At 49.4% G+C, this 20,219-nt stretch overlaps 1 protein-coding gene across 1 annotated transcript in view; it reads right to left on the reverse strand.

Annotated features, from left to right (window-relative positions):
• DMD (dystrophin) overlaps positions 1 to 20,219 on the reverse strand; it is a 2,524,637-nt gene that overhangs the window by 1,912,896 nt on the left and 591,522 nt on the right. The window contains exon 3 of the mRNA XM_066577956.1: positions 7,145 to 7,237. Coding sequence (XP_066434053.1) covers positions 7,145 to 7,237 — 93 coding nt within the window. The remainder of the gene's footprint in view (positions 1 to 7,144; positions 7,238 to 20,219) is intronic.

Consider the following 20,219-nt stretch of genomic DNA (forward strand, 5'->3'; position numbering starts at 1 on the left):
TATCGTAGCACTCAGCATCTGCAGACTGCAGAAAATGTAAGCGCCATCGAACAGATACTGGCTGCACACAAATGGCAGGCTTATAAGATCCAGTTGCTGCATCATATTAATGAGGCCGATCCTGATCATCATGTTGAATTTGCAGAATAGGTGTCACAGCAATTAAAATAAAATAAATCTTGTTATTTGTATAAGGCCAACTTATTCTGCAGATCTTTCATGTAATTTATTTATTGCCCTGCACCAAGCTGGGTACTAGAGATGAGCGAACGCGTTCGTCCGAGCTTGATATTCGTGCGAATATTAGGGTGTTCGGGATGTTCGTTATTCGTGACGAACACCATGCGGTGTTCTGGTTACTTTCACTTCCTTCCCTGAGACGTTAGCGCGCTTTTCTGGCCAATTGAAAGACAGGGAAGGCATTACAACTTCCCCCTGCAACGTTTAAGCCCTATACCACCCCCCTGCTGTGAGTGGCTGGCGAGATCAGGTGTTCGCCTAATATAAAAGTCGGCCCCTCCCGCGGCTCGCCTCAGATGCGGTGTGAGTTAGATGAGGGACAGTGCTGTTTGTACCGGAGCTGCTGTAGGGAAAGAATTGGTAGTTAGTGTAGGCTTCAAGACCCCCAAAGGTCCTTATTAGGGCCACTGATAGCTGTGTGTTGGCTGCTGTTAGCAGTGGGATTTTTTTTTCTTCTCAAAATCGGCTCTGCAGAGCGTTGCACCTGGCATTAGGGACAGAAGTGCTGCATAGGCAGGGAGAGTGTTAGGAGTGAGTGTAGCCTTCAAGAACCTCAACGGTCCTTTCTAGGGCCATATTTATCCGTGTGCAGTACTGTCCAGGCTGCTGTTAGCTGTGCTGCATTTTTTTTGGGCTTCTCAAAATCGCCTCTGCAGAGCATTCCACCCTCCATTGATACTGCAGGGAAAGAATTGTATAGGCAGGGCCACAACACAGTTATTATTCATAGAATATACGCAGTGCTGCCTGTTGGTGGGAAAAAACTGAAAACAAATCTATTTGTCCAGCCTGTGTCCGTCCTTACGCCTGTGGAGACGTGTGAGCTGCGTGAAAAACATTGCTAAATCATACGCACCCAGCTACGCTTTACTGCTGGGTTCGCCATTTGCTTTCCTTAATTGGGAAAAAAAATACCTGCTCTCCAAGAGTTATAATAACTCTGCTACCCTCACGTTCTGTGACACATAAGCAGGGACACAGCACAGTTATTAAACTTCTCAGGTTCATTGAATATACGCAGTGCTGCCTGTTGGTGGGAAAAAACTGAAAACAAATCTATTTGTCCAGCCTGTGTCCGTCCTTACGCCTGTGGAGACGTGTGAGCTGCGTGAAAAACATTGCTAAGTCATACGCAGCCAGCTACGCTTTACTGCTGGGTTCGCCATTTGCTTTCCTTAATTGGGAAAAAAAATACCTGCTCTGCCACAGTTAATAACTCTGCTACCCTCACGTTCTGTGACACATAAGCAGGGACACAGCACAGTTATTAAACTTAGATAATTCATTCACTAGAGGCAGTGGGGCCTTTCGTTTTCCAAAAAGGGCAAAAATTATATTTGGCCTGCAGTCTTGCGCCAATTTATTTCCTGCCTGTGAAATCAAATCACTGGTAATACAGCATGCTGAGGGGTAGGGGTAGGCCTAGAGGACGTGGACGCGGCCGAGGACGCGGAGGGCCAAGTCAGGGTGTGGGCACAGGCCAAGCTCCTGATCCAGGTGTGTCGCAGCCGACTGCTGCGCGATTAGGAGAGAGGCACGTTTCTGGCGTCCCCACATTCATCGCCCAATTAATGGGTCCACGCGGGAGACGGTTATTAGAAAATGAGCAGTGTGAGCAGGTCCTGTCCTGGATGGCAGAAAGTGCTTCGAGCAACCTATCGTCTACCCGCAGTTCTGCGCCGTCCACTGCTGCCAATCCGAATCCTCTGTCTGCTGCTCCTCCTTCCTCCCAGCCTCCTCACTCCACTACAATGACACCTGCTCAGGAGCGGGAACACTCCCAGGAACTGTTCTCGGGCCCCTGCTTAGATTGGGCAGCAGCGGTTCCTCTCCCACCAGAGGAGTTTATCGTCACTGATGCCCAACCATTCGAAAGTTCCCGGGGTCCGGGGGAAGAGGCTGGGGACTTCCGCCAACTGTCTCAACAACTTTCTGTGGGTGAGGAGGACGATGACGATCAGACACAGTTGTCTTGCAGTGAGGTAGTAGTAAGGGCAGTAAGTCCCAGGGAGCAGCGCACAGAGGATTCGGAGGAAGAGCAGCAGGACGATGAGGTGACTGACCCCACCTGGTGTGCAACGCTTACTCAGGAGGACAGGTCTTCAGAGGGGGAGTCAAGGGCATCAGCAGGGCAGGTTGCAAGAGGCAGTGCAGTGGCCAGGGGTAGAGGCAGGCCCAGACCGAATAATCCACCAAGTGTTTCCCAAAGCGCCCCCTCGCGCCATGCCACCCTGCGGAGGCCGAGGTGCTCTAAGGTCTGGCAGTTTTTCACAGAGACGCCTGACGACCGACGAACAGTGGTGTGCAACCTTTGTCGCGCAAAGCTCAGCCGGGGAGCCAACACCAACAGCCTCACCACCACCACCATGCGCAGACATATGATGGCCAAGCACCCCGCAAGGTGGGACAAAGGCCGTTCACCGCCTCCGGTTTGCACCCCTGCCTCTCCCCCTGTGCCCCAACCTGCCACTGAGATGCAACCCCCCTCTCAGGACACAGGCACTACCGCCTCATGGCCTGCACCCACACCCTCATCTCCGCTGTCCTCGGCCCCATCCAGCAGTGTAGTTCAGCGCACCGTTCAGCCGTCGCTTGCGCAAGTGTTCGAGCGCAAGCGCAAGTACGCCGCCACGCACCCGCACGCTCAAACGTTAACCGTCCGCATCGCAAAATTCATCAGCCTTGAGATGCTGCCGTATAGGGTTGTGGAAACGGAGTCCTTCAAAAGTATCATGGAGGCGGCGGCCCCGCGCTACTCAGTTCCCAGTCGCCACTACTTTTCCCGATGTGCCGTCCCAGCCCTGCACGACCACGTCTCCCGCAACATTGTGCGCGCCCTCACCAACGCGGTTACTGCCACGGTCCACTTAACTACGGACACGTGGACAAGCACAGGCGGGCAGGGCCACTACATCTCCCTGACGGCACATTGGGTGAATTTAGTGGAGGCTGGGACAGAGTCAGAGCCTGGGACCGCTCACGTCCTACCCACCCCCAGAATTGCGGGCCCCAGCTCGGTGCTGGTATCTGCGGAGGTGTATGCTTCCTCCACTAAAGCACCCTCCTCCTCCTCCTCCTCCTCTGTCTCACAATCAAGATGTGTTAGCAGCAGCATGTCGCCAGCAGTCGGTGTCGCGCGGTGTGGCAGCACAGCGGTGGGCAAGCGTCAGCAGGCCGTGCTGAAACTACTCAGCTTAGGCGATAAGAGGCACACGGCCCACGAACTGCTGCAGGGTCTGACACAGCAGACCGACCGCTGGCTTGCGCCGCTGAGCCTCCAACCGGGCATGGTCGTGTGTGACAACGGCCGTAACCTGGTGGCGGCTCTGCAGCTCGGCAGCCTCACGCACGTGCCATGCCTGGCCCACGTCTTTAATTTGGTGGTTCAGCGGTTTCTGAAAAGCTACCCACGCTTGTCAGACCTGCTCGTAAAGGCGCGCCGGCTCTGCGCACATTTCCGCAAGTCCCACACGGACGCTGCCACCCTGCGCACCCTGCAACATCACTTTAAGCTGCCAGTGCACCGACTGCTGTGCGAGATCGAGCAGCATGTACATCCCAGGCAGTGCAACAGTCTTTAAGGGCCTGGCCAGCTTTATGGCTCCCCACCAAGACTGTGTCACCGCTCCCCAGTCACGGCTGAGTCGGCGGGAGCACTGTAAAAGGATGGTGAGGGAGTACGTAGCGGATCGCACGACCATCCTTGGTGACGCCTCTGCCCCCTACAACTACTGGGTGTCGAAGCTGGACACGTGGCCTGAACTAGCCCTGTATGCCCTTGAGGTGCTTGCTTGTCCTGCGGCTAGCGTCTTGTCGGAGAGGGTGTTTAGTGCGGCTGGGGGAATCATCACCGATAAGCGTAGCCGCTTGTCAACCGACAGTGCCGACAGGCTAACACTCATCAAGATGAACAAAGGCTGGATTTCGCCAGACTTCTGTTCTCCACCAGCGGACAGCAGCGATACGTAAGCAATACGTAGGCTGCACCCGCGGATGGAAGCTACGTTCTCTCTCACCATCCAAAACGGGACATTTGTGCTTCATCAATCTGTGTCTAATATTCCTCCTCCTCCTCCTCCTGCTCCTCCTCCTGAAACCTCACGTAATCACGCTGAACGGGCAATTTTTCTTAGGGCCACAAGGCTCACTCAAATAATTTTTCAGAACAATTTTTATAAGTTTCAATTAGCTTAAAAGCGTTGGAACTTTAACTTGAACCAATTTTTCGTTACACTGGGCTGCCTCCAGGCCTAGTTACCACTTAAGCCACATTAACCAAAGCGATTCACCTGCCATCTTGGTTGGGCATGGCCAATTTTTACTGAGGTACATTAGTACTGTTGGTACACCAATTTTTTGGGGCCCTCACCTACAGTGTAATCATAGTAATTTCTATGTTCTTCGCCTGCACTCATGGTACAGAAAGGTGTGTGGGGTTGGCCTACAGTTTAGCTACATAAATGTCACTTGTGCCTTGGCTATACTAAGGCTACTGAAATGGAACGAAGACTGCGCTCCCGCTATACTGCTGCTTCAGAATTGTTACTGGGGCCTGTCTTGAGTGCTACTATTGCTTACATGGAACGAAGACTGCGCTCCCGCTATACTGCTGCTTCAGAATTGTTACTGGGGCCTGTCTTGAGTGCTACTATTGCTTACATGGAACGAAGACTGCGCTCCCGCTATACTGCTGCTTCAGAATTGTTACTGGGGCCTGTCTTGAGTGCTACTATTGCTTACATGGAACGAAGACTGCGCTCCCGCTATACTGCTGCTTCAGAATTGTTACTGGGGCCTGTCTTGAGTGCTACTATTGCTTACATGGAACGGACACGTGGAGAGGACACGTAGTGCCTCAAAAACATCCCCCTCCTCCTCCAACAGGGAAAACATTGTTGGCAAATGCCTTTGCATTGGTTCGTCTGGCGGCAGTCCAAGAATTTCACCTTTACCGACACTACAAGAGAGCCCCCCCACCATCCCCCCGCCACGGCCCACTTAATCCTGGCCACATTCCGAAAACCAACAAAATACAACCGTGGTACTAGGTCCGCAGTCACCACCACATTACCACCAACGCGGTTACTGTTAAGGTGCATATAACCACGGACACGTGGAGAGGACACGTAGTGCCTCAAAAACATCCCCCTCCTCCTCCAACAGGGAAAACATTGTTGGCAAATGCCTTTGCATTGGTTCGTCTGGCGGCAGTCCAAGAATTTCACCTTTACCGACACTACAAGAGAGCCCCCCCACCATCCCCCCGCCACGGCCCACTTAATCCTGGCCACATTCCGAAAACCAACAAAATACAACCGTGGTACTAGGTCCGCAGTCACCACCACATTACCACCAACGCGGTTACTGTTAAGGTGCATATAACCAGTCTGACTGGGGCATGCAGACACCTTGACAGAATGAATAGTGTGTGGCACATAGGTTCCCCATTGCTATGCCCACGTGTGCAGCTCCTGATGGCGGTGGCACAGGATTGTATTTCTCATTGCTTCTGTACAGCATTGTGGGCTATCTCCCCGCCCCTATTAAAGAGGGTCGCTACCTAGCCGTGCCAACCCTGTGCAGTGTGTGCCTGCGGTCCCTCGTCGTGGCAGACGCACTTCTAAATAGACATGAGGGTGGTGTGGCATGAGGGCAGCTGAAGGCTGCGCAGGGACAGTTTGGTGTGCGCTGTGGGGGGGAGGGGGTGCGGTTGGGCAGCATGTAACTCAGGAGAAGTGGCAGTGGAGTGTCATGCAGGCAGTGATTGTGCTTTGTTGGAGGTAGTGTGGTGCTTAGCAAAGGTATGCCATGCTAATGAGCGCTTTTCAGAAGTAAAAGTTGTTGGGAGGGGGGGGGGGGGCCACTCTTGCCGCTATTGTGGCTTAATAGTGGGACCTGTGAACTTAGGATGCAGCCCAACATGTAGCCCCTCGCCTGCCCTATCCGTCACTGTGTCATTCCCATCACTTTCCTGAATTGCCCAGATTTTCACACATGAAAACCTTAGCGAGCATCGGCGAAATACAAAAATGTTCTGGTCGCCCATTGACTTCAATGGGGTTCGTTGTTCGAAACGAACCCTCGAGCATCACGGGAAGTTCGTTACGAATAACGAACACCCGAACATTTTGGTGTTCGCTCATCTCTACTGGGTACTCATTTTACCAACCTCAGAAGTCAACCTTGATCAGCTACCTGAACCATGCAGGGATTGAACTCGCAGCCTTCAGGTCATGAGCGAGAGCTTAGTACTGCATTTCTGCTGCCTTAACACTCTGCACTACACAAGGCCCTATTGTAATAGGACTCACTTTTCATAGAGATGCTACTGTTCAGTGATAAAGCAAACTTCTACATGAACAGGGAGGTGAGCAAACAAAAATTTCTCTACTGGTGCAACACAAACACACACTGGACAGATCCCTCCAACATGGTTGGCACACAGGAAGTCATGGTGTGGGTACAAAGATGTGTATCACGAAAGTCTCAGTTTAACAAACTTTGCCTAGCAGTCATGGATGTATAAAATGTGGATGTGCAGTCTATGTGTTTTTTGACATTTGCAGTATATTGAACAAAAAGTATGCCAAGTGGTATATGTTCTTTTTTGCAAGATGCCTCTGTACGGAATAGTTTAATAAACTGTGCCATTCCATACAATTGGAAAAAAAAAACGTTACAAATTATATTAACCTGATGGAGGCCAGAAAGGCACTTTTTTAGCCAAAATATTATATATCTATGTATATATATATGTATTTGATGTATGCTCTTCTGGAGCTTTCTCTGAGATTAGGTTCAAAGGACAATACCAACTAATTGTGAATTCAGAAAGTTTAGAAATGGGTGCTAAAAAATTTTAAGAATAAAAACCCATGGTATTCAATAGTAAAATAAGCCTTACCACTTTTTGACCAGTGAGGCCTTCAAGAAGATCCAAAAGTCTTCTTCCATCTTGAAGTTCACTGAACAGATCTTCAATTGGATGTTTCCCAAACTTTAAAGTAAAAGAATATAAAAATTTTAGAATAATGTATATCTTATTGCATAATAATATCTTACAATTTTTTTCACATCTGGTAATGGTCTGTCAGATCCAGATTAGAGTTGAGCGAACGTACTCTTCCGAGCTTGATGCTCGTTCGAGTATTAGCATACTCAATGGTGCTCGCTAGTCGAGCGAGCCTCATGCCGTGTTCGAGCCTGCCCCCGTTTTGGCCCCTCCCAGCCGCTGACGTGTCAGATTTGACCCCTCCCCGCTGCGCACGTCAACAGTAGTTTATGGCTGGCTTGGCGGAGGGGGGAGAGAGAGAGAGAGGGAGAGAGAGAGAGAGAGAGAGAGAGGGGAAAAAAAAGAAGCTCGGTGACCGGCGGGTCCCATACAAAAATGCTTGAGTCCCCCATTGAAGTCAATGGGGTTCGTTACTCGAATAGAGCTCTCGAATTTTACGAAAAGCTCAACTCGAATAACGAGGACCCAAGCATTTGGGTGCTCGCTCATCTCTAATCCAGATATGCTGCACAACTCATACTGACCACAAAATATGTGGTATGACTTTTTATTATTTCTTGTTAGCTTATTAAAACTGTTAGAGAAAAGAACTTTGCTAAATACTCTTCGCTCATCCTTTAAAGCATAGATGAGTAAAAAATAGTTGAGGACAGTAGTAAAAGTTTGGTATAGTACAAAGATTTGCTAGGAGTTTGATAATACACTTTTTACCTCATGAAAATTATTATATTTGATAAAATGTATAGTTAAAATGAGAAAATACAATATGAACATATAGTATTGGAGAAACACATAAACATACTTAATAACTAGAGATGAGCGAACGTGTTCGTCCGAGCTTGATATTCATGCGAATATTAGGGTGTTCGGGATGTTCGTTATTCGTAACGAACACCATGCGGTATTCGGGTTACTTTCATTTCCTTCCCTGAGACGTTAGCGCGCTTTTCTGGCCAATTGAAAGACAGGGAAGGCATTACAACTTCCCCCTGTGACGTTCAAGCCCTATACCACCCCCCTGCTGTGAGTGGCTGGGAAGATCAGATGTCACCTGAACATAAAAGTCGGCCCCTCCCGCGGCTCGCCTCAGATACCTTGTGAGTTAGATGAGGGACAGTGCTGCTGGTAGCGGAGCTGCTGTAGGGAGAGAAATAGCAGTTAGTGTAGGCTTCAAGAACCCCAAAGGTCCTTATTAGGGCCACTGATAGCTGTGTGTTGGCTGCTGTTAGCAGTGCCTTTTTTTTTTTTTTCTCAAAATCGCCTCTGCAGAGCGTTGCACCCGGCATTAGGGACAGAAGTGTTGGATAGGCAGGGAGAGTGTTAGGAGTGAGTGTAGCCTTCAAGAACCTCAACGGTCCTTTCTAGGGCCATATTTAACCGTGTGCAGTACTGTCCAGGCTGCTGTTAGCTGTGCTGCATATTTTTTTTTCTCAAAATCGCCTCTGCAGAGCATTGCACCCTCCATTGATACTACAGGGAAAGAATTGTGTAGGCAGGGCCACAACACAGTTATTATTCATTGAATATACGCAGTGGGTCCTTTTGGTGTAAAAAAAGGGAACCGAAATCTATTTGTCCTGCCTCTGTCCGTCCTAAGGGCTGTGGACACGTGTGAGCTGCGTGTACAACGTTAAAAAATCAGACGCACCCAGCTACGGTTTACTGCTGGCTTCGCCATTTGCTTTCCTTAATTGGGAAAAAAATACCTGCTCTGCCAGAGTTAATAACTCTGCTACCCTCAAGTTCTGTGACACATTAGCAGGGACACAGCACAGTTATTAAACTTAGATTATTCATTGAATATACGCAGTGGGTCCTTTTGGTGTAAAAAAAGGGAACCGAAATCTATTTGTCCTGCCTCTGTCCATCCTAAGGGCTGTGGACACGTGTGAGCTGCGTGTACAACGTTAAAAAATCAGACGCACCCAGCTACGGTTTACTGCTGGCTTCGCCATTTGCTTTCCTTAATTGGGAAAAAAATACCTGCTCTGCCAGAGTTAATAACTCTGCTACCCTCAAGTTCTGTGACACATTAGCAGGGACACAGCACAGTTATTAAACTTAGATTATTCATTGAATATACGCAGTGGGTTCTTTTGGTGTAAAAAAAGAGAACCGAAATCTATTTGTCCTGCCTCTGTCCGTCCTAAGGGCTGTGGACATGTGTGAGCTGCGTGTACAACGTTAAAAAATCAGACGCACCCAGCTACGGTTTACTGCTGGCTTCGCCATTTGCTTTCCTTAATTGGGAAAAAAATACCTGCTCTGCCAGAGTTAATAACTCTGCTACCCTCAAGTTCTGTGACACATTAGCAGGGACGCAGCACAGTTATTAAACTTAGATTATTCATTGAATATACGCAGTGGGTCCTTTTGGTGTAAAAAAAGAGAAAAAATTATATTTGGCCTGCAGTCTTGCGCCAATTTATTTCCTGCCTGTGAAATCAAATCACTGGTAATACAGCATGCTGAGGGGTAGGGGTAGGCCTAGAGGACGTGGACGCGGCCGAAGACGCGGAGGGCCAAGTCAGGGTGTGGGCACAGGCCGAGCTCCTGATCCAGGTGTGTCGCAGCCGACTGCTGCGCGATTAGGAGAGAGGCACGTTTCTGGCATCCCCACATTCATCGCCTAATTAATGGGTCCACGCGGGAGACGGTTATTAGAAAATGAGCAGTGTGAGCAGGTCCTGTCCTGGATGGCAGAAAGTGCTTCGAGCAACCTATCGTCCACCCGCAGTTCTGCGCCGTCCACTGCTGCAAATCCGAATCCTCTGTCTGCTGCTCCTCCTTCCTCCCAGCCTCCTCACTCCACTACAATGACACCTGCTCAGGAGCGGGAACACTCCCAGGAACTGTTCTCGGGCCCCTGCTTAGATTGGGCAGGAGTGGTTCCTCTCCCATCAGAGGAGTTTATCGTCACTGATGCCCAACCATTCGAAAGTTCCCGGGGTCCGGGGGAAGAGGCTGGGGACTTCCGCCAACTGTCTCAAGAACTTTCTGTGTGTGAGGAGGACGATGACGATGAGACACAGTTGTCTTGCAGTGAGGTAGTAGTAAGGGCAGTAAGTCCGAGGGAGCAGCGCACAGAGGATTCGGAGGAAGAGCAGCAGGACGATGAGGTGACAGACCCCACCTGGTGTGCAACGCCTACACAGGACAGGTCTTCAGAGGGGGAGGCACGGGCAGCAGCAAGGCAGGTTGCAAGAGGCAGTGCGGTGGCCAGGGGTAGAGGCAGGGCCAGACCGAATAATCCACCAACTGTTTCCCAAAGCGCCCCCTCGCGCCATGCCACCCTGCAGAGGCCGAGGTGCTCTAAGGTCTGGCAGTTTTTCACAGAGACGCCTGACGACCGACGAACAGTGGTGTGCAACCTTTGTCGCGCAAAGCTCAGCCGGGGAGCCAACACCAACAGCCTCACCACCACCACCATGCGCAGACATATGATGGCCAAGCACCCCACAAGGTGGGACGAAGGCCGTTCACCGCCTCCGGTTTGCACCCCTGCCTCTACCCCTGTGCCCCAACCTGCCACTGAGATGCAACCCCCCTCTCAGGACACAGGCACTACCGTCTCCTGGCCTGCACCCACACCCTCACCTCCGCTGTCCTCGGCCCCATCCACCAGTGTAGTTCAGCGCACCGTCCAGCCGTCGCTTGCGCAACTGTTGGAGCGCAAGCGCAAGTACGCCGCCACGCACCCGCACGCTCAAACGTTAACCGTCCGCATAGCAAAATTCATCAGCCTTGAGATGCTGCCGTATAGGGTTGTGGAAACGGAGTCCTTCAAAAGTATCATGGAGGCGGCGGCCCCGCGCTACTCAGTTCCCAGTCGCCACTACTTTTCCCGATGTGCCGTCCCAGCCCTGCACGACCACGTCTCCCGCAACATTGTACGCGCCCTCACCAACGCGGTTACTGCCACGGTCCACTTAACAACGGACACGTGGACAAGCACAGGCGGGCAGGGCCACTACATCTCCCTGACGGCACATTGGGTGAATTTAGTGGAGGCTGGGACAGAGTCAGAGCCTGGGACCGCTCACGTCCTACCCACCCCCAGAATTGCGGGCCCCAGCTCGGTGGTGGTATCTGCGGAGGTGTATGCTTCCTCCACTAAAGCACCCTCCTCCTCCTCCTCCTCCGCAACCTCTGTCTCGCAATCAAGATGTGTTAGCAGCAGCATGTCGCCAGCAGTCGGTGTCGCGTGGTGTGGCAGCGCAGCGGTGGGCAAGCGTCAGCAGGCCGTGCTGAAACTACTCAGCTTAGGAGATAAGAGGCACACGGCCCACGAACTGCTGCAGGGTCTGACACAGCAGACCGACCGCTGGCTTGCGCCGCTGAGCCTCCAACCGGGCATGGTCGTGTGTGACAACAGCCGTAACCTGGTGGCGGCTCGGCAGCTCGGCAGCCTCACGCACGTGCCATGCCTGGCCCACGTCTTTAATTTGGTGGTTCAGCGCTTTCTGAAAAGCTACCCACGCTTGTCAGACCTGCTCGTAAAGGCGCGCCGGCTCTGCGCACATTTCCGCAAGTCCCACACGGACGCTGCCACCCTGCACACCCTGCAACATCGCTTTAAGCTGCCAGTGCACCGACTGCTGTGCGACGTGCTCACACGGTGGAACTCTACGCTCCACATGTTGGCCAGGCTCTATGAACAGCATAGAGCTATAGTCGAATTCCAACTCCAACATGGGCTGCGCAGTGGGAGTCAGCCTCCTCAATTCTTTTCAGAAGAGTGGGCCTGGTTGGCAGACATCTGCCATGTCCTTGGTAATTTTGAGGAGTCTACCCAGGTGGTGAGCGGCGATGCTGCAATCATTAGCGTCACCATTCCTCTGCTATGCATCTTGAGAAATTCCCTGCAAAGCATAAAGGCAGCTGCTTTGCGCTCGGAAACGGGGGCGGTGGAAGACAGTATGTCGCTGGATAGTCAGAGCACCCTCCTGTCTATTTCTCAGCGCGTAGAGGAGGAGGAGGAGGAGCATGAGGAGGATGAGGAGGAGGGGGAAGAGACAGCTTGGCCCGCTGCTGACGGTACACCGGCTGATTGCCTGTCATCCTTTCAGCGTGTATGGCCTGAGGAGGAGGAGGAGGAGGAGGATCCTGAAAGTGATCTTCCTAGTGAAGACAGCCATGTGTTGCGTACAGGTACCCTGGCACACATGGCTGACTTCATGTTAGGATGCCTTTCTCGTGACCCTCGCGTTGCACGCATTCTGGCCACAACGGATTACTGGGTGTACACACTGCTCGACCCACGCTATAAGGAGAACCTGCCCACTCTCATTCCCGAAGAGGAAAGGGGTTCGAGAGTGTTGCTATACCACAGGACCCTTGCGGACAAGCTGATGGTAAACTTCCCAGCCGACAGCGCTAGTGGCAGAAGGCGCAGTACCGAGGGCAAGGTAGCAGGGGAGGTGCGGAGATCGAGCAGCATGTACATCCCAGGCAGTGCAACAGTCTTTAAGGGCCTGGACAGCTTTATGGCTCCCCACCAAGACTGTGTCACCGCTCCCCAGTCAAGGCTGAGTCGGCGGGAGCACTGTAAAAGGATGGTGAGGGAGTACGTAGCCGATCGCACGACCGTCCTCCGTGACGCCTCTGCCACCTACAACTACTGGGTGTCGAAGCTGGACACGTGGCCTGAACTAGCGCTGTATGCCCTGGAGGTGCTTGCTTGTCCTGCGGCTAGCGTCTTGTCGGAGAGGGTGTTTAGTGCGGCTGGGGGAATCATCACAGATAAGCGTACCCGCCTGTCAACCGACAGTGCCGACAGGCTAACACTCATCAAGATGAACAAAGCCTGGATTTCCCCAGACTTCTGTTCTCCACCAGCGGACAGCAGCGATACGTAAGCAATACGTAGGCTGCACCCGCGGATGGAAGCTACGTTCTCTCTCACCATCCAAAACGGGGACATTTCTGCTTCATCAATCTGTGTCTAATATTCCTCCTCCTCCTCCTGCTCCTCCTCCTGAAACCTCACGTAATCACGTTGAACGGGCAATTTTTCTTAGGGCCACAAGGCTCACTCATCTAATTTTTCGAAACAATTTTTATATGTTTCAATGCTCTTAAAAGCGTTGAAACTTTAACTTGAACCAATTTTTCGTTAAACTGGGCTGCCTCCAGGCCTAGTTACCACTTAAGCCAGATTAACCAAAGCGATTAATGGGTTTCACCTGCCATCTTGGTTGGGCATGGCCAATGTTTACTGAGGTACATTAGTACTGTTGGTACACCAATTTTTTGGGGCCCTCCTTGGGGCCCTCACCTACAGTGTAATCATAGCAATTTGTATGTTCTTCGCCTGCACTCATGGTACAGAAGTGTGTGTGGGGTTGGCCTACACTTTAGCTACATAAATGTAACTTGGGCCTTGGCTATACTAAGGCTACTGAAATGGAACTAAGACTGCGCTCCCACTATACTGCTGCTTCAGAATTGTTACTGGGGCCTGTCTTGAGTGCTACTATTGCTGACATGGAACGAAGACTGCGCTCCCGCTATACTGCTGCTTCGGAATTGTTACTGGGGCCTGTCTTGAGTGCTACTATTGCTGACATGGAACGAAGACTGCGCTCCCGCTATACTGCTGCTTCGGAATTGTTACTGGGGCCTGTCTTGAGTGCTACTATTGCTGACATGCAACGAAGACTGCGCTCCCGCTATACTGCTGCTTCGGAATTGTTACTGGGGCCTGTCTTGAGTGCTACTATTGCTGACATGGAACGAAGACTGCGCTCCCGCTATACTGCTGCTTCGGAATTGTTACTGGGGCCTGTCTTGAGTGCTACTATTGCTGACATGGAACGAAGACTGCGCTCCTCCTATAATGCTGCTAGTGATATGTTAGTGGGGCCTGTCCTAATGCTACGGCTGAAATGTTACGAATTCTGGGCTCTGCCTATACCGCTGCTAATGGTATGTCTCTGGGGTGTGGAAACAGAGGCTTCCCAAAGACATGATGGCGGTGAGGCCATTTCCCACCAACGCGGTTACTGTTAAGGTGCATATAACCACGGACACGTGGAGAGGACACGTAGTGCCTCAAAAACATCCCCCTCCTCCTCCAACAGGGAAAACATTCTTGCCAAATGCCTTTGCATTGGTTCGTCTGGTGGCAGTCCAAGAATTTCACCTTTACCGACACTACAAGAGAGCCCCCCCACCATCCCCCCGCCACGGCCCACTTAATCCTGGCCACATTCCGAAAACCAACAAAATAAAACCGCGCTACTAGGTCCGCAGTCACCACCACATTACCACCAACGCGGTTACTGATAAGGTGCATATAACCACGGACACGTGGAGAGGACACGTAGTGCCTCAAAAACATCCCCCTCCTCCTCCAACAGGGAAAACATTGTTGGCAAATGCCTTTGCATTGGTTCGTCTGGTGGCAGTCGAAGAATTTCACCTTTACCGACACTACAAGAGAGCCCCACCACCATCCCCCCGCCACGGCCCACTTAATCCTGGCCACATTCCGAAAACCAACAAAATAAAACCGCGCTACTAGGTCCGCAGTCACCACCACATTACCACCAACGCGGTTACTGTTAAGGTACATATTACCAGTCTGACTGGGGCATGCAGACACCTTGACAGAATGAATAGTGTGTGGCACATAGGTTCCCCATTGCTATGCCCACGTGTGCAGCTCCTGATGGCGGTGGCACAGGATTATATTTCTCATTGCTTCTGTACAGCATTGTGGGCTATCGCCCCGCCCCTTTTAAAGAGGGTCGCTGCCTAGCCGTGCCAACCCTCTGCAGTGTGTGCCTGCGGTACCTCCTCATGGCAGACGCACTTCTAAATAGACATGAGGGTGGTGTGGCATTAGGGCAGCTGAAGGCTGCGCAGGGACACTTTGGTGTGCGCTGTAGGGGGGAGGGGGGGCGGTTGGTCAGCATGTAACCCAGGAGAAGTGGCAGCGGAGTGTCATCCAGGCAGTGATTGTGCTTTGTTGTAGCTAGTGTGGTGCTTAGCAAAGGTATGCCATGCTAATGAGGGCTTTTCAGAAGTAAAAGTTTTTGGGAGGGGGGGGGCCCACTCTTGCCGCTATTGTGGCTTAATAGTGGGACCTGTGAACTTGAGATGCAGCCCAACACGTAGCCCCTCGCCTGCCCTATCCGTTGCTGTGTCGTTCCCATCACTTTGTTGAATTGCCCAGATTTTCACACATGAAAACCTTAGCGAGCATCGGCGAAATACAAAAATGCTCTGGTCGCCCATTGACTTCAATGGGGTTCGTTATTCGAAACGAACCCTCGAACATCGCGGGAAGTTCGTTTCGAATAACGAACACCCGAGCATTTTGGTGTTCGCTCATCTCTATTAATAACATTTAACACAGCTGTCACCAAACTATTCTGAGCAAATCACCATAAATAGTGGTAAATGTTCCAAGGTTATCACACATGCTGTTTCTTTCTCTGCTCCACTGTGTATGCAAGTTTGTGGCAAGTCATCTGCTTCTGACACTGCAGTGCCTTCTGTGTGTATCTAGAGAGGTGCTGTGCAATTGCCATACTGTTGTCTTATGCCTCGGTAAGACGAGAATTTTTTTTTGTGCACGAATAGCGCTTAAAATTACTGCTCGTGTGTGTACAAATCGCGTGAACAGGCAGCTGCTCCAGAAAGATAGAGAGAAGAAGCCCCATAGCAGGGAGAGAGAGAAAGCGGGGCCACAGGGGATTAATCCATAGTCCCGACTCTGTCTGTCCCTGCTATGGGTTAATCCCCCTATAGCCCCGCTTTGTCTCCTTGCTATAGGGGATTAACCCATAGCCTGCTGTGTCTCTCCCTGCCATGGGGATCCTCGAGGGATATCTCTATAGCGCAGAGAGAGTGGTGTGGCCAGAGAGAGGGGGCAGCACTACATGGTAACTCACAGGGATTTCCATAGCAAAAATAGAGGGGCTGATTCCTCTATCCTCACTCTCTCTTACCATGCTCTCGGGGAAGCCCTCGGGGAAAGCCCTGTAACCGCCCCCCTCTCTCTCCCTGCTATAGGGAAAGCCCTTGGGGAGAGAGGTGGAGGGAGTCCTCTACTGTTCCCTGCTACTGAGGAATTGCCCAGCAGCGGGCCTGGAGGAACATGCCGCTGCTTACAGCAGGACATTTAAAACATGCTGCCCAGAAGCACATTTTACATGTCCCGCTGTAAATTCCTGTTAAGTCCCCATGGGGATTAAGGGAACCCTTGGGAAGTCCCCACATCCCCCTGGGGAATAACAGGACTTTACAGCGGGACATTTAAATGTGCTTCTGGGCAGCACGTTTATATGTCCTGCTGTAAGCAGCGGGGAATCTTCTTTTCCTGTACAGAAGTTTTCATAGATTCCTGCTCTCATAGGAGTCAATGGAAACTCCTGTGCAGCTCACCCTAAAGATAGGACAGATCCTACCTTTGGTGCGCACCACAGAGCTACATGTGACCTGCGACATTTTCTATCTTTGTTAGGTGTGCAGCATTTTGCATGCCTAACATTCTCTCATGTGAACGCTTCATAGGAACCTATTGGTTCCTATTAGAAGCATGTTCTGTGCACTGCTAGCAGCGCGAAAAAAATCGCTCATCAAGACTGAGGCCTTAACCTGTTATCACTTGCACAGCATCTCTTCTGACAAGCAGAAAAGGCAATGGTGCTTCAGAAGCAGCTGGCTCACCAAACCAGGAATCCCCCCATTAACTCACTGGAACATAAAGAGAAGCAAGATTGAACATACGTGATCAAACATAACATAGAATAGTCAACATTTTTTGTGGAACAACCCCTTTAAGGGCTTTTACCCACTAGCATTTTTTTCACTACGATTTTGCTGCGCTTTTTTTTCCCAAATGTCAATGCAGAAGCGCAAATTTGCGATTTTTGTGCAATGCGATTTTAACATTTGAAAGTCCCATTGACATTTAGGAAAAAATGCAGCTAAAAAAACCACTAGTGGGTAAAAGCCCTAAGGCTGCAATATATTGAACGATTTGCAACTATAACATCCAATTTCTACAATTTTGTCCAATATGGTGGCCAAACACTCCCTAACTTTGTCCAAATAACAGTGCAATGCAATCCCTATAGAGTGCTAAAACCCAGCAACTCCAATTATCAAACAATTTTACCACCAGTTTTATTAACAGACAATCTTTTCTTGGTGAATAGGCTTTGAAAAGATGTGATTATTATTGCATAGCCTTCAGTCAATTTCTTAGCTGTTAGTTTTTTTTCGGTTGTGAATTTCTGCCGTGCATCTAAAATCTACATTAAGTAAATTGTTATACCTATTCTTGAAAAAGTATTTTAATTCATTTGTAAAGTACGTAAACTTAACCCCAAATATTCTAATTTTGACTTTTAAAAAATACAGTTCTAAAACTATTTTTCATAGAAATTTCTCTACATTATACTATTTCCGTTTTAATTTTGAGATCATAAAGCATAAAAATAGCATAAAATGATTACTGTTGTTATTTACAAAATGATTTTATATTGTCATCCACATTGAGCAAAATTCTAGATTTGCATTTAATGTAGGCAATAATTATATTCAGTATTCTGCTTTCTTCACACTAAACAGCTCACGGCTATAGATTTGACAGTATAAAAAAAGAAGAAAAGGAATTAATTTAACAAATTTGACAATGCTCCAAGCACTCAAGGTGACATTCTTTGTGTACAATACATTTGAAACTTTAGTTTTTTTTTTAAAGCTGTTGTTTCATACTGTTTTGTACTATAGCTTGAAATGACTCATCTCACATCTGAATTTTGCACTATTAAGACACCAATAACTACCTTTCCTGCTACTGTACTTGACACACTTTGCTTCTTTCTGCAGCACACTATCACACTTTTACCAGGCAGGGACATATTTACAACTAATGCCATTAAAAAAAATTAATACAGAATTAATTCCCATATAGTCAATGTGCTCAGCTTTTTTAAATACAGACAAGCGCGTATTTGTGCGTGCGTATGTGCGCACAAAACCACGCGTCTATAAGAACCATTGGTTTCCTATGATGTGTTCACATGTCTGTGTTTTACAGGCATGGAAATATTCACACCTGTAAAGATAGGACATGCATGCACCCCATAGGTCCATGCTCCGCAAGAATCCCAGTGGGGAATTTCCTCATTACTGAACACTGTGACAGCATTGGGGGATGAAGGAATCCCCTGCCACAGCTGTGACAGCTGTGGCAGTGGACCGCGATGTTCTCCCATTGCTTTCAATGGGTCCGGTGCTGCAGCACTGTACTAAAGTTCTTTCAGCATGCAGTGTTTTAAAATCCCTGCCTCCTGAAAGGGCTGTGTCTGACTGTCTGAAGGGCTGTGTCTGATTGACATTTTAAGTCACCAGCAGCCCATTGCTTTCAATGGGGCCAGCTGCAGCTGTAGCAGGGATTCCTTAATCCCCGTGGGGAGTCCCCTTGTCACTGAACACTATGACAGTGCTGTCACAGTGTTCAGTGATGAGGGGACTCCCCGCGGGGATATTTTACGCGCAGCATGGATCTTGCCGCCTGTAAAAGATGGACACTTGAACACTACATAGGGAATCAATGGTTCTATCAGACGGGCTTTTTTGTGCACTCATGGGCATGCGCAAAAAAAGCTCATCTGACTTCACCCTCAACAATAATTTTCATGGGGCAACCCCTCCCTTTAATGCCCACTTAAGAAAAATGTATCTGAGGCCTGTTTTATGTGGCCATGATAAAAAAATATATCAGAGTATATAAAAGAAGAAAGGATATCCGGTGGGCTGGACAGGAAATGGACCCAGGAGTATAGTAAAATTATTTATTGAGGCAATGCTTTTTATGGCTAGATGAAGGTACCGGTATGGTACTAAAATGCGTTGCTTCAATAAAGGATTTTACTGCAGTTCTGGGTCTTCTCCTGTTCAGTGCATTGCATATCCTGTCTTGAACACAGAGAACATAGAGGCTATTGCTATTCCAGAGGAGAGGCTTCTGCTTCATAGATAGGCTTTTAAGTGGTTGTACCACTGCACAAATACCACGAGAACAATTATTCCTATTGTTTGGCTTTCTCATCACAAGATCCTTGCTGTTCTACACCATGGAGCGCTGTTTTTTTAAATATGGCAATCATTGGTGACATGTGAACAGAATGGTAATGATGGTGACAGCATTGCAAAATTTATCATTTTATAATTTTCAGCTAATAGAGTATAATTTATAAATTATGAGGCAGCTTCTTTACTCGACTTGGATATGACAAAATATGTTCTAGCTTCATGTAAAGAAGATGGAACAATACCTCTGCAGCGCCACCTATTGGATGGCAGCATTTCTGCAAATCAATGTCCAACCCTTTATAACAATGATTGGGAATTTAAAGCCAGAATCCATACACATACAAATCTTTTGGGGTTTTTGCCCCTCATCAGTGTGCAGTAGGTGAGAGGCCTATGATGTGATTCTGGAGAGTTATCATCTCTCACACCTTCTAGGTGCTCTCCTTAAGGGGAGATGATACCCCTCCCTGCCAGTTCTAACTGTTATACTTTCATGCTCACTTTTGTTATGATGGCCTGTAGACACTGTACTTGCACCCTCAACATTAGCGGTAGCAGTGGGGCTGTAATATATAGCTCTCCTCCTGCCACAATTTCCAGTATTGGAGAAAATTCAGACCATGGGACTTAACCCCTTAACAAAGCAGGACATAAGGTTAAGCCCTGCATGTTCTAGGTGTGTATGGAGGGAGATTGCTGGGTGATTTCCCTCCATACAATGCAAGTGCCAGCTGTTTCCTACAGCCACGCAGCTCATCAGAGTTGTTAACCCTTTAAATGCCGCTGTCAATTCTGACAGCAGCATTTAAATCCCCTGACCGATGTTCCGGGGCTCTACACGGACCCTCCATGTTGAGATTGCGGGGGGCAGCACAGGCATCATCGCAGCCAGGGGCCTTCTGACAGGCCCCAG

The sequence above is a fragment of the Eleutherodactylus coqui genome, chromosome 1 (assembly GCF_035609145.1).
Source record: "Eleutherodactylus coqui strain aEleCoq1 chromosome 1, aEleCoq1.hap1, whole genome shotgun sequence".
NCBI classification, from domain to species: Eukaryota; Metazoa; Chordata; class Amphibia; order Anura; family Eleutherodactylidae; genus Eleutherodactylus; species Eleutherodactylus coqui.